The following is a 13365-nucleotide window of genomic DNA, read 5'->3' as shown; positions in this document are numbered from 1 at the left end:
GGTGATCTCAGGTGCTCCGGAAGGGTAAGCAGATCCTGCTCAGCATGTGGATCCCATGTTAACAAATGGCAAAATCAAAAACTCAAGCAAATAGGAAACTGCCATATTCCTGACTTGTTAACAGCATTTATATTCATGTAGAAAAATGGTGGATTACGCTGGTTTTAAAGGTAAAGTGTTGGGCCAGCTATGCGTGTTAAAAGAGTCATTCTTCTAGTTGGCTTGTCGAAGCTGCATTTGCTGTTGGCTTATACATTATATATATTTGCTTTGTTGACTTTCGATGTTTGTTATGTCCTGTTCAAAGAAAATCCTTTTAAGATTGTGGACAGGAAAATGTGTCGTGATTCTGTACTGAGTATTTCTAATAATGAAGCCAGTCCTATACTATAACAGTTATGTGTGTGCTAGACATGACTGTCACCAAATATTCTGAATAGAAAGCCCAAGAACTATTCATAGCAGTGTGTGCAATTAGGTAAACGACACCAGTGGATGCAAACTAATGACAGTTCAACCCAAATTCTCAGAATCACAGGGAGAACACACGGAAGAAGTAAATGACAAAGTACAACAATTTTCATCTAAATTTTATTGGTTTTGCATTATTTGCTGTGAGATGCACACTTTAATGCATTTATAAACTCTAACAAATATAAATGAAATGAAACAAATGCTGGTCGTGTTATATCACTGGCTGCTTAAAAGTGACATATATAGGTAAATAAGTAAGTATCCAATCTATTACATGGTAAAAAGGTCATCCATTAGATCTTTTACAAAGTAAACAAGTAAACTTTATCCAATGTATTACAATGTAAATAAGTCTGATTCTTCAAATCTATTACAATAGAAAGATTCACTCACTTTATTACAAGGTAAACCAACAATTCATGTCTTTAAGTTAACAAAGACAAGTCTATTGAATAACTAATTAGTAATCAGAAACAAGAATTTGAAATCTTCGAAAAAATTTCATTTTATTAAATAAATAATCTGTCAATTGCAAAAATGTTTAAGTAATGCATAAGTTGAAATTAATTAAATAAAGCATAAAAACGTTTTAGGATGGATATTTGTAAAAAAAAATAAAAACTATCTTATCTACCTTTTTAAAGTGAATTTACAGAATATTCAGAGAACATCCAATAGGATTTTATATAATCTTTTGAATGGTTTATTGACAACATTAGTAATGTCAATTCTTCTTTTCTTACATTGTTTACTTTTTATTGTTTATGATGAATTCACTCAAATGACCAATTTCAACATGTTCGTAAAATCTCAACCAATACATAATACTCATATTAGTGTATATCTGAGATGACCATTGGTCAACACTTATACATAAAAACAGATTTTCCCACAATTTATCAGAAAGACAAGTATATACATAATGAAAATTATACAAATTTGGTTCTTTAGAGTGTAAGCTTAGTATAAGCATTGTATATACCTGTATATGAATATAAAACCCTCAATATCATAAGGTGATCAAATAAAAGTTAAATGTCTACATACTGGCACTTTCAAAGAAAATGCTTAAACTGGTTAAAGCTAATTTCAAATTCAAATTGTTTTTAAAAGAAGATAAATATGTTTAAAATCATGGTCATGGTCCTCTTGAGCTAATAATGTTAATGTTACTCCAGTATATATAATAATAGATAATATTGTGTATTCCGATAAAAAATACAATCTTTATACCAGTGTGACTAGACTTTTAAAACTTCTTTAAAACCCATTAAGACAATATACAGAGTCAGATGGTCGCTCAGTGTCTATTGTTGGGTAGACAATACACAATAAATAGAGGTCACGACACCAGTCTATAAAGTCAGGATTATATCATCTTTAACTGCTAAAGAATCTTTCCTGTTTTAGTGATTCCCGCATGCTATTAATAAATGTGAAGTATCTTCTTCATTTTAATAGTGTGGTTATGACCAACAGACAGGACTGGATCGGTTATCTGGAATTATATACAAGTACTATACTGGTACTTTTTAGCTGAGGCTTATGTAATTCTATTGTTCAATACAATGATTTATTTACGTAGAAATCTGGCCCATGATTTTAATGTGGAGAATATCAAATCAGTAAATTGTTAAAGTATTTATATAATTGATATCTGTATATTTATTCATTTAAATATTTTGTATGTCAATTTGGATATCAGAACTACTTTTTGTGATGGTTCCAATTATAAAAGATTTTTTTTATTTTGTATATATATATATCTATATATAAGAGATCATAAACTGAGAGATCTGGATAAATATACTTGAGGATGTCTCTCTGAAATAAAATTAAATAATTTTGTAAAAAGTAGATTACTGAGAACAAAATGATAATAGCTGTGGTGATGAAACTTTCAATAATGAGAAATGGTCTGAAGCTGGGAATAAAGTATTAAAATAAGGAATTAAATAAATGTTTGGGGAATGTTAATATTAAATGAAGATAAATCTCTATATAAATATATCTAAACTAAGCACCATCTGATTAAACATAACAAAATAACTCCAACATAAATAACTAGGTACATGTGACAGTCATGTGGTCACTGTGTGACGATCACATGACATCTAATGACAGAATCTCATCTCAAATTGACTATACCCATTATACTGTTGTTTGTGTCACAGGTAAGGTATACATAGTCTTGCATACCAACATTAAATCTCAATCTGTACTGACAATACATTTCAAACTCAGTCTAAACTAACAATTATTCTCTGTGAAATATATATAAGGAATAATTAAAACATAAATATTAATATTAGAATAACTTCAAAACTAAGTGTTTTCTCATCATTTCTTACATAATTTTGGTTCAAAATATAAATGTTAGCTACAAATTGTAGAAACTGGTTGGTATATTCAAGGGTACAAGTGTTTGCATATAAATTTCAGGATTTTTTTAATGTTTTTATGACTTTACTATTACATGTATTAGGTGGTCAAATGGTGGTCCAATATTTATGCTAACATGAAGTCGCTGATTTGATATTTGAAAAAAACATAATTTCATACAAATTATAAAACAAAATCATGTGTGTTTACGGAACTAAATATTGTTCAAACAATATAATTATAACGAATTTATCCAATGGAACAATTATCAGAATATGGACACTAATATAAATAACATTTTCAGTATTCCACGGCTAACAGTCCCATTAATTCACACTGTTTTGTTAGCTTTTTCTATTTATTATATAAACAAATTCTTAATTGAAACAATGTGTGTAACAATTTGTACATTAACAATACAAACAGAACAAACAAGATATACACTTAATGGTCACATTCTACACAAACAAATGGGGTTTCTTATGGGGAGGTTTTTCTTTAGGGTGTTTGAGTAATAAATTTTAATAACAACTTGACCAATCTTTCTTAAATGGACTTACATTTGTAAGATATGAGCTGCATCGGATAGAAATGCAAGTGCACATTTACATGTACATGTATACAACTTTGATCGATTTTAGGAACATTCAACATGTTCAAATCTGATATAAAAGACGAATTTTTGCTGTTTTATATGGTTCTTAAACAACTCACTTTTCAAACAGTTACAGACTCACTGTTGATAGATATTTTATTTCAAGCTGAAATAGGATAATGGATGTATTTATATTCACTTTCATAAGGTCCATTTCTATCTGTTGGAGCTCATATGTTACCCCTAACATACCTACCATATTGTTTGTAACACTCATATGTTACCCCTAACATACCTACTGTATTGTTTGTAACACTCATATGTTACCCCTAACATACCTACCATATTGTTTGTAACACAAGTGACATTATATAAAAGAACATATGGGCTTTTCTCATTGTTGAAGGCCGTACATAGACCTATAGTTGTTAATGTTTGTGTCATTTTGGTCTTTTGTGGATAGTTGTCTCATTGGCAATCATACCACATCTTCTTTTTTATATGTACACTTTTCTATTCAATTAAGAAGCAACAAGCATAAAGATAAGGAAATGTGGTATGATTGCAAATGAGACAACTATCCATAAGAGATCAAATGAAATAGATGTTCCCATACTTTTTTAAAATCCTTGTTTTCACAATCAATGTAACCATTAACTGTACATCTGTTTGTTTCTAATTAACAAAAACAACATGGCAAACTATTGCACAAATTTCATAAACAATTATATACACAAAATTTACACATACTATTTATAGACATGAATTAATCAATAAATAAATCACCCATTGCACTTTGTTTAGAAAAAGCTATATGTACATTTGTATTCTGAAGATGACTATCATTATTTGTGTCACTGCACTATTAGAATCCATTTAAAAAGTGTACTATCATCGCAAAACAATTTTCAATATCAATTTTTGAAAAAAAAACTATACTGAATCCACTATCTTCAATCTGCTTTGCATATATATGAATGCCACATGCCTTGCTAGTCTACCATTTTTCACCTCTTATAAATGCTGTCTTCAAATTTGTATTTAAGTAGCACTTTTATTTAGGTACAAGTATTTCCCCAAACATTTGACAATTTCTAAATGAATTAATCATACAGCATTTTGTTAATCAATAATTATGGCACTGTACAAGAATTGTAGGTTTGTGATGACATTGTATTTTGTGACAAGTTTAAGCATGAAAAAAAGAGTCTATGATGATTTGAGATCCATATACAGAATTAATGGCTCTTTTATTTCTGACTGCAGTTCATCTTCATTTTTCTATCAATTTTCCCACTGATATAACTATTTAAATGAACAAATATTGAATGTAAGGTCAAATTTTCCTTAAAAGGCCTCTTCTGGTGTCAATACTGACCACTGGATAACCAACCATGGATGTTGCATCACAGACAATCATTACAGTTACGGTAACAGCTGACCGGTTCTTTCCTGGAAAAGAACATTTATATTTGTGTTACTAAAGGGGAACATACTTAAAACAAGACAATAGTTTTAAATACTTTGTTTTCTAGATTTACAATTTGCATTCTGTCAAATGCAATTGTTTTGATCTTTAATCTTACTTCAATGCAATTTGATTGATTGGAAATAATTTTAACCATATTTAGTTAAAAAAAAACTCAAAGCTAACAGACCCAAACAATGGTGTTGCATTCAATATTTTTGGAGATGCCTCGTTTTTAAACTTGAAGACAATTCAGTACAGGTTTATAGTAATAGAAATTATAAATTGTAAGTTAGTAGAGAGTAACAGATCCCTGTACTGAACAACAGACCAACAGATCCCTGTACTGAACAACAGACCAGTACCAACAGATCCCTGTACTGAACAACAGACCAACAGATCCCTGTACTGAACAACAGACCAGTACCAACAGATCCCTGTACTGAACAACAGACCAACAGATCCCTGTACTGAACAACAGACCAACAGATCCCTGTACTGAACAAGACCAGTACCAACAGATCCCTGTACTGAACAACAGACCAACAGATCCCTGTACTGAACAACAGACCAGTACCAACAGATCCCTGTACTGAACAACAGACCAACAGATCCCTGTACTGAACAACAGACCAGTACCAACAGATCCCTGTACTGAACAACAGACCAACAGATCCCTGTACTGAACAACAGACCAGTATCTTGTTATGTATTTGATTATCTTTGGGCAATCATCAATGATCACTAGAATTAAGATTAAACAAACAGCCACTGTATTATAGTGACACACTTCTATTATTATCCATACTGTATTAAGATGTATACAATCAAACTACCAGCAGAAAATATCATAATTATCTGATTGATTTTTAATCTTTCCATGACAGACTTTATATGATGAACAATTTGTAAAAAAGTCAACATCTATTGAAAGCATGGTATAACAGTAATCCATGGCAAGATACCGTAACAACAACAGGAATGTTAAATGACCCTCATCATGTGTAACTCAACGTTACTTCATTTAACAAAACTGATTAAAATGTTTGTTTAATTCAGTCAGACATAACATGTCTATAGAAAAACACCAGCGACCCATCCCTGAAACAATCTACCATCATTTTCTTCCTTATTTATAGATAATTAGATACAACAGTCTCAACAGATTTTAACAAAGCAATTTAAGCTCAAGCTTCTTCTTAACAAAGATTACTACTTGAAATTTTCTTGTGATCATGATCTGATCATATGAACATGTTATTAAATTGATGGTTTTGAAAATTTGCAACCTTTTGATACTTTTATTATAAATCAAAAGAACAATAGCAAATATACAGAAATATGGACCTACATCTGGGCTATTGAAATAAATCAGGTCACTATAAAATATATAACACCTTGAGAACTTACATTTTCTTGAGAGGCTGTTATTTATTTTAAATATCAAGGCCCTACAGAGCTCATGTTTACCTTGTTGAATTGTACGTATAATGCCAGACTCTAAATAAAATTTACTTACTTACTTGCTCACTTACTTACTTAGAGGCTATTATTAAGGAAAGAAACATAAGTTGCAAATTTCACTGACTTTTTCACCTAAAAAACTTTAAAATTTTCACACCAAAAAATACAGTAAAAATCCTGATTTTATTTGAACTGCAAGCTAAAAATGAGGACATCTGAAACTCCCTTCCACGAGAAATTACATTCCATTTCCAACATTACATTAGAACACTTTGTACCACTTAAATCATGTCTTTGAAGGCAGCTGATTTTTGTCAGTAAAATGTTGTTTTTCAAGGCAGCTGATTTTTGTCAGTAAAATGTTGTTTTTCAAGGCAGCTGATTTTTGTCAGTAAAATGTTGTTTTTCAAGGCAGCTGATTCTCACAACAGGGTTATGAATTATGATTATCATGACGGTAAGGATATATGATCTCTTGAAATGGGGACCATCATTTTCTATAAAATTTGTGTTTTTTAATTTTGTAAACTTCGTTATTTTTTAACAATATTAACGAACATTTAAAATCAATTTAAACCTATGCAATACCAACTTTTAAAATTATTAATATGTGGTTACAATCATAACAAATAGTGCCTACTCCCTGCGGATCGTTTGTTCGATCGTTTGTTCTCTCAGGTTTCACTTTGAAAACAGTTCACCTTGTTTATTTCCATTGATAACTGACAAACACAACAAGGCCATGATTAATATTTTAACATTAAAAATACTATGTGCATTATAACAGGCATAAAATGCGTTTTGTTACATACAAGATCTCGAACACGATATGACGATCGCGTGACTGCACCTCGTGTTTGTATAAACTACTTCTTAGGTCAAAAACAATCATTATAAAACCAGTGATAATATGCGTCCTGCACAAATTGCATGAAGATCGTTAATCGACCAATTTCGGGTCAAAATAATTACCAACTAAGTTTGAACGAGGATAAATACAGCATGTCATATGCCAAACACAGCGTTGACGTAAACAAAAAGAATATTTTCAATGTAATTTCATACTCTGCAGATTGTATAATATCATCGTAAAGTATTGCAGAGGAAAATAATATGCAAAAAAATCATTTACATAATAACACCCTATCTGCATAACTCCACCTACTAGAAAAAATGTAATACCTAAATGCCAAACGCAGTGAAGCGATGTTTAAACTAAGTTATAATAAATATTTTGTACACAGAACAGGGTCAAAACAATTTAATTCATTAAAGCTGAACGAGATACGAAATGGCGAGTATTAGGTTCCAACTTATAAATCCAGAACATGGTAAAATATGCCTTTTGGAATTAATTTGATATAATTCAACCCCGTCAAAGTTGGGAGGTTCTGAATGGAGGCTTTGTTTAGATATCGACAAGATCCTGCATGGCGTCACTACAGTGGTTGACCTATATATAGCAATTCAATTATAGTCATTGTCCGATCAAATTTTCTGTGAGTTTGTACAATAGAATATGTTTACGAGATTTGAAAAATAATAGCGTGCATTGACATTACGTCAAAATTAAATAACATTAATATCTCTTAATTACTGTTGACGTTTTCGTTTCCCACTTTTATTCATTTTTATGTTAAATATAGAATTAATAAATATTACACTACTAATTTTTTGTCATAAAATGGAGAACTGCTTATCAATTACATCAAACGCACCTTTTGTATCTTTCAAGGTTAGACATTATATTGGGGTTGTAAATGTTGATATCGTTTATGTAACCCCTACACATATCATTGTTATATAGTGAATCATCATGCCTGATTAGTTTTTATGTAACCTAAAGAGTTATATGATACAGGGGATCTTTGATATGTCTGTGTTGATTTAATGAGAACAGATTACAACCAAAGGAAGATAACTCTAGCAGATCTTTGTGGACCATTATATATTTTTATTTTAAGAATGAAACGATTGATTGCTTAACACCCAAAAAATGCAATAGAAAAAAATACATCATAGAACTTATATTTTCACCTTATTGGACTTAAGAGAACTGACCACTTAACCTCATTTGGGTACTTGGCTGATAATTAAATCTAAAGTCATAACATTAGCCTGTAGCGATTCGAATTGAAAACACCTTTTTAAATGCTCATAACTAACATTTATAGTCAAAAATTATTAAAAACAGAATTCCTTCATAAAATGTTTTTTTTTTTAGTGCAAATGCACTTGAAATTAAGACTCTCCCATATCTCAATATCTTCAAAACACTGTGACAACAAAGACAAAAAAAAAAAAATATCAATTTAAACCATATACATTTGTAGCTGTACAATCTGGAATTTAACCACTCCTTAGATTTACAAAAGGTTTGGGTTTTTGTATTATATTTACGATCTTGAATGTGAAATGTTTTACATTCACATCAATCCCTGTAATATTCTATAGAGTGTATTAGAAATTCAGGGCAAAGGAAGTATTGCAATATTTATGTGAGTGCACTATATCTGATACCAAAATGATCAATCTTTGCTTAAATTTCCAAATATTGTATCCTAATTTTAGAAAGGAATCTGAATCTAAGCTAAATATTTGATACTTAATGTTATATATAAATTCTGGCATCCCATTCAATTAATTATGTTATTAATCCAATTTAGACAGTTAAAAAATTTCAGAGTATATTAGGTCCGAGGACACAGTTATGTCGTAGTGCATTTCTTTGAGTCAAGAAATGAAAAAAAAAAAATCCCACCTGCGCTTTCTCAATAATATTTTTACAGTGTGTAATCTACTTTTGGGACAAATTATAGAAAAATTCATTGGCTCTAACTCAAAATATGGTAAATTTTATGTTAAGGAGGACTTTAATCAAATCTTTTGACAGCTTCAGAGTGCTAATTTTAATCCTTTTTCAGCTGGACCAAATCACTACTTGCACTTTAAAATTCATGATCCAAATTTTTTTACAGTGTAATTTCATCCCCCTTCTTGCTATTTGAGTCATAAAACATGAAGAAATACATTTGGAAGAGGTATAAACAAGAATGTGTCCATAGTACACGGATGCCCCACTCGCACTATCATTTTCTATGTTCAGTGGACCGTGAAAATTGGGGTCAAAACTTTAATTTGGAATTAAAATTAGAAAAATCATATCGTAGGGAACATGTGTACTAAGTTTCAAGTTGATTTAATTGAACTTCATCAAAAACTACCTTGACCAAAAACTTTAATCTGAACTTCGCACTATCATTTTCTATGTTCAGTGGACCATGAAATTGCTGTCAAAACTATAATTTGGCATTAAAATTAGAAAGATCATATCATGGGGAACATGTGTACTAAGTTTCAAGTTGATTGGACTTCAACTTCTTCAAAAACTACCTTGACCAAAAACTTTAACCTGAAGCGAACGGACGCACAGACAACGAACGAACAAACGGAGGCACAGACCAGAAAACATAATGCCCCTCTACTATCGTAGGTGGGGCATAAAAATTGGCAAGTAACACACTGTCCACACTAGGGACTATCTTCGTGGACAACGAAAATCAAAGGACGATAACTGTGAACTTGGACAATATATTTAAATTTGAAAATTTAGAATATAATTCTACATGCATAGTTCTGAACAGATATGGGGGCGGATTAGTCAAAACAAATTTAATCAATGGAATGTGTATAAAAATTCATCAAACTGGTCAGAACCGGTGCACTAAAAATTAGAAAATTTATATATATATATGACACCTGTGCATCATGAAAAAGTTGTAATTTTCTACCGAGAGTTTTAATGTTAATGGCTATTAAAACAAAATGAGGGAGTGGGAGTCAGGTAAGTTGTAAAATCAAATAAAATTGTCATTTATTTTTGTATTAAATGTAAATTGTAATGTGTAATGCATGTACACAGCTGTATCAAATCTGAACACATGTATGTAATGGTTTATTAAAGAATTATATAATTTATACCTTTAAGTTCCTCATATTTTTCAAGGTCATACAGTATTTAACGAAGCTTTGGATGATGATATACTCTGTGAAGAATCATCTGCGTCACTCTGACTCAGTGTTCGTTCAAACTCTTTAGCTTCCTCTGCAGCTTTTTCTTTCTGAGCCATCTGATAGGCTACCTCAAAAGCTTCTCCAAGGGTCATAATCACCTCTCTAGCTAAATCCTGGAACAATATAGAATATAATCACATAAATTATGTGTAACATGTACAGTAATAATATTCAAAATTTTCTGGCCACTGGTCAGTTCAGAGTTATAAGTAACTTAATTGAAACAGTTACATATTATAATTGTATTTGCCTAAGTTAAACAGCTCAGCAGAGGTGAATTTACCTATAATTCACAGGTAATATTAAATTCAACAATTACCTACTCATTTTACAAATGTGCCATGACAGAATTTGAATTAAAATGACCAGTAGTATAGGCAAGGTTGTGGTGTTTTGCAATGGAATCATGTAACATGTATTATATAGATATTAGATGCATATATCCCAAAGGGTGACTGTGGTTTAGGGTCATCTTAAACCAAATAAAACAAATGATATAGTTGTCAATAAGTAGCCACTTCTGGTTTGAAAATAAAATCTGATGCCTCATCTTGATGAGTTTCATACTTTATGATATATTTCAGGAGTAACAAAGTCTATTTCTGCTATCTACCTAACAGACTCTCTTTACAAGTTTCCTTTTAAATTTCAACAACGCAGAAAATTCTACCTGCATTCACAAAAATCAACATTTGCACATTTAAGTAGGGTAAATAAAATATATAGAAAAAAAAACTTTATATTTTTGAGAGATCATTCATATGACAAACATCAGGGTCATCCTGGAATTTCAAAATAGAATACAATTTTTTTTAGAAATTAAAGCCTCATATGCATAACTTTGAAATTCCTTTCCAATCATGTGTGACAAAATAAGCTAAAAACATTTTGAAATATTTTTATTCACCCTCACAGTTGGTATTAAATATATGTTCAACAGAATCTTGTTTTTGTATATATTTCTTGTTACGTGAGGAAAATAAAGTGCACCAAATGCAAGTCAATAAATGTGTTGGGTAACACCACCAACAATAAACAGCCATGTGTACTTAGCATAAGCTTGCCCTGCAGGGAGCAGATCAAAGAGGGAAGATGTTCTCGGCCAATAATACACCACTACAATACAATGTTCATCTACCATAAAACAGAATCCAACGACGACTCTTAAAATACAATTATTTAGCTTTCCGTAATGGTTTGTTAGTCGACAACAATAAATGCATGAAATCTCAGTTCTCAACCAGACTTCAAAGAAGAGATCAAAAGTCATGCCCACATGGGGTAGAAAGCCTGTTCGGTAGGAGTTGTAGGTCACTTCTATTAAATCCATATAGGGATAAACTTAATCTCTTGTGACGCTTAATCTTAATGGATTCATTTTAATTTTGCTAATTTGTCATTGAAGTGATTTTAGTGCATAATAACGTAATGGAAATTATAAATAAAATTTCTTGTATAAAAGCTATTCCAATTGTTCCCTAACAATGCTTATGACTTTTCATTATAGCCAGGTTCTGTTAGTCATATATCATTTCTAGGAAAAAAGGAGTGTTAAAACATGTCAGTCATATGTAAGCTGTGGTTTTATTATTATATTAGTTAGATAATATAGGAAGGGAAATCCCTTGGACAAATAAAATTAAACAATTGTCAGAAAACGCATTTCAAAAATTGCTCTTTTGTTTAACACTGGACACTTTTCTTCATGATGAAAAGATAGCAATACAAGCTCTGCATATCAAATACCTCAGATTTACTTGGTACACTTTATGTTTCCTTACATGTAAACTCAAGCTATATACAAATCCCCCAATCCTTACATGTAAACTCAAGCTATATACAAATCCCCCAATCCTTACATGTAAACTCAAGCTATATACAAATCCCCCAATCCTTACATGTAAACTCAAGCTATATACAAATCCCCCAATCCTTACATGTAAACTCAAGCTATATACAAATCCCCCAATCCTTACATGTAAACTCAAGCTATATACAAATCCCCCAATCCTTACATGTAAACTCAAGCTATATACAAATCCCCCAATCCTTACATGTAAACTCAAGCTATATACAAATCCCCCAATCCTTACATGTAAACTCAAGCTATATACAAATCCCCCAATCCTTACATGTAAACTCAAGCTATATACAAATCCCCCAATCCTTACATGTAAACTCAAGCTATATACAAATCCCCCAATCCTTACATGTAAACTCAAGCTATATACAAATCCCCCAATCCTTACATGTAAACTCAAGCTATATACAAATCCCCCAATCCTTACATGCAAACTCAAGCTATATACAAATCCCCCAATCCTTACATGTAAACTCAAGCTATATACAAATCCCCCAATCCTTACATGTAAACTCAAGCTATATACAAATCCCCCAATCCTTACATGTAAACTCAAGCTATATACAAATCCCCCAATCCTTACATGCAAACTCAAGCTATATACAAATCCCCCAATCCTTACATGTAAACTCAAGCTATATACAAATCCCCCAATCCTTACATGTAAACTCAAGCTATATACAAATCCCCCAATCCTTACATGTAAACTCAAGCTATATACAAATCCCCCAATCCTTACATGCAAACTCAAGCTATATACAAATCCCCCAATCCTTACATGTAAACTCAAGCTATATACAAATCCCCCAATCCTTACATGTAAACTCAAGCTATATACAAATCCCCCAATCCTTACATGTAAACTCAAGCTATATACAAATCCCCCAATCCTTACATGTAAACTCAAGCTATATACAAATCCCCCAATCCTTACATGTAAACTCAAGCTATATACAAATCCCCCAATCCTTACATGTAAACTCAAGCTATATACAAATCCCCCAATCCTTACATGTAAACTCAAGCTATATACAAATCCCCCAAATT

At 31.3% G+C, this 13365-nt stretch overlaps 1 protein-coding gene across 4 annotated transcripts in view; it reads right to left on the bottom strand.

The window, feature by feature from the left end:
* Positions 1-577: 577 nt before the first annotated feature.
* The window catches only part of LOC139529708 (ankyrin repeat and sterile alpha motif domain-containing protein 1B-like), a 110318-nt gene continuing 97530 nt past the window's right edge, over positions 578-13365 (bottom strand). The window contains exons 25-27 of one of the 4 annotated variants that reach the window (XR_011665877.1): positions 10365-10570; positions 3959-4903; positions 578-3746 (exon numbers count right to left, since the gene is read on the bottom strand). Coding sequence is in view for 2 of the 4 variants with exons in the window: in XM_071325562.1 (XP_071181663.1) it covers positions 10391-10570 (180 nt within the window). In the remaining 2 variants the exon portion in view is untranslated. Of the gene's footprint in view, positions 4904-10363; positions 10571-13365 lie in introns of those variants that run through there. The other 3 variants (XR_011665876.1, XM_071325562.1, XM_071325560.1) reach the window with 3 other exon arrangements.

This window comes from Mytilus edulis, chromosome 7 (genome assembly GCF_963676685.1).
Source record: "Mytilus edulis chromosome 7, xbMytEdul2.2, whole genome shotgun sequence".
Taxonomy (NCBI): Eukaryota; Metazoa; Mollusca; class Bivalvia; order Mytilida; family Mytilidae; genus Mytilus; species Mytilus edulis.
This window is presented reverse-complemented; position numbering and strand designations above follow the sequence as displayed.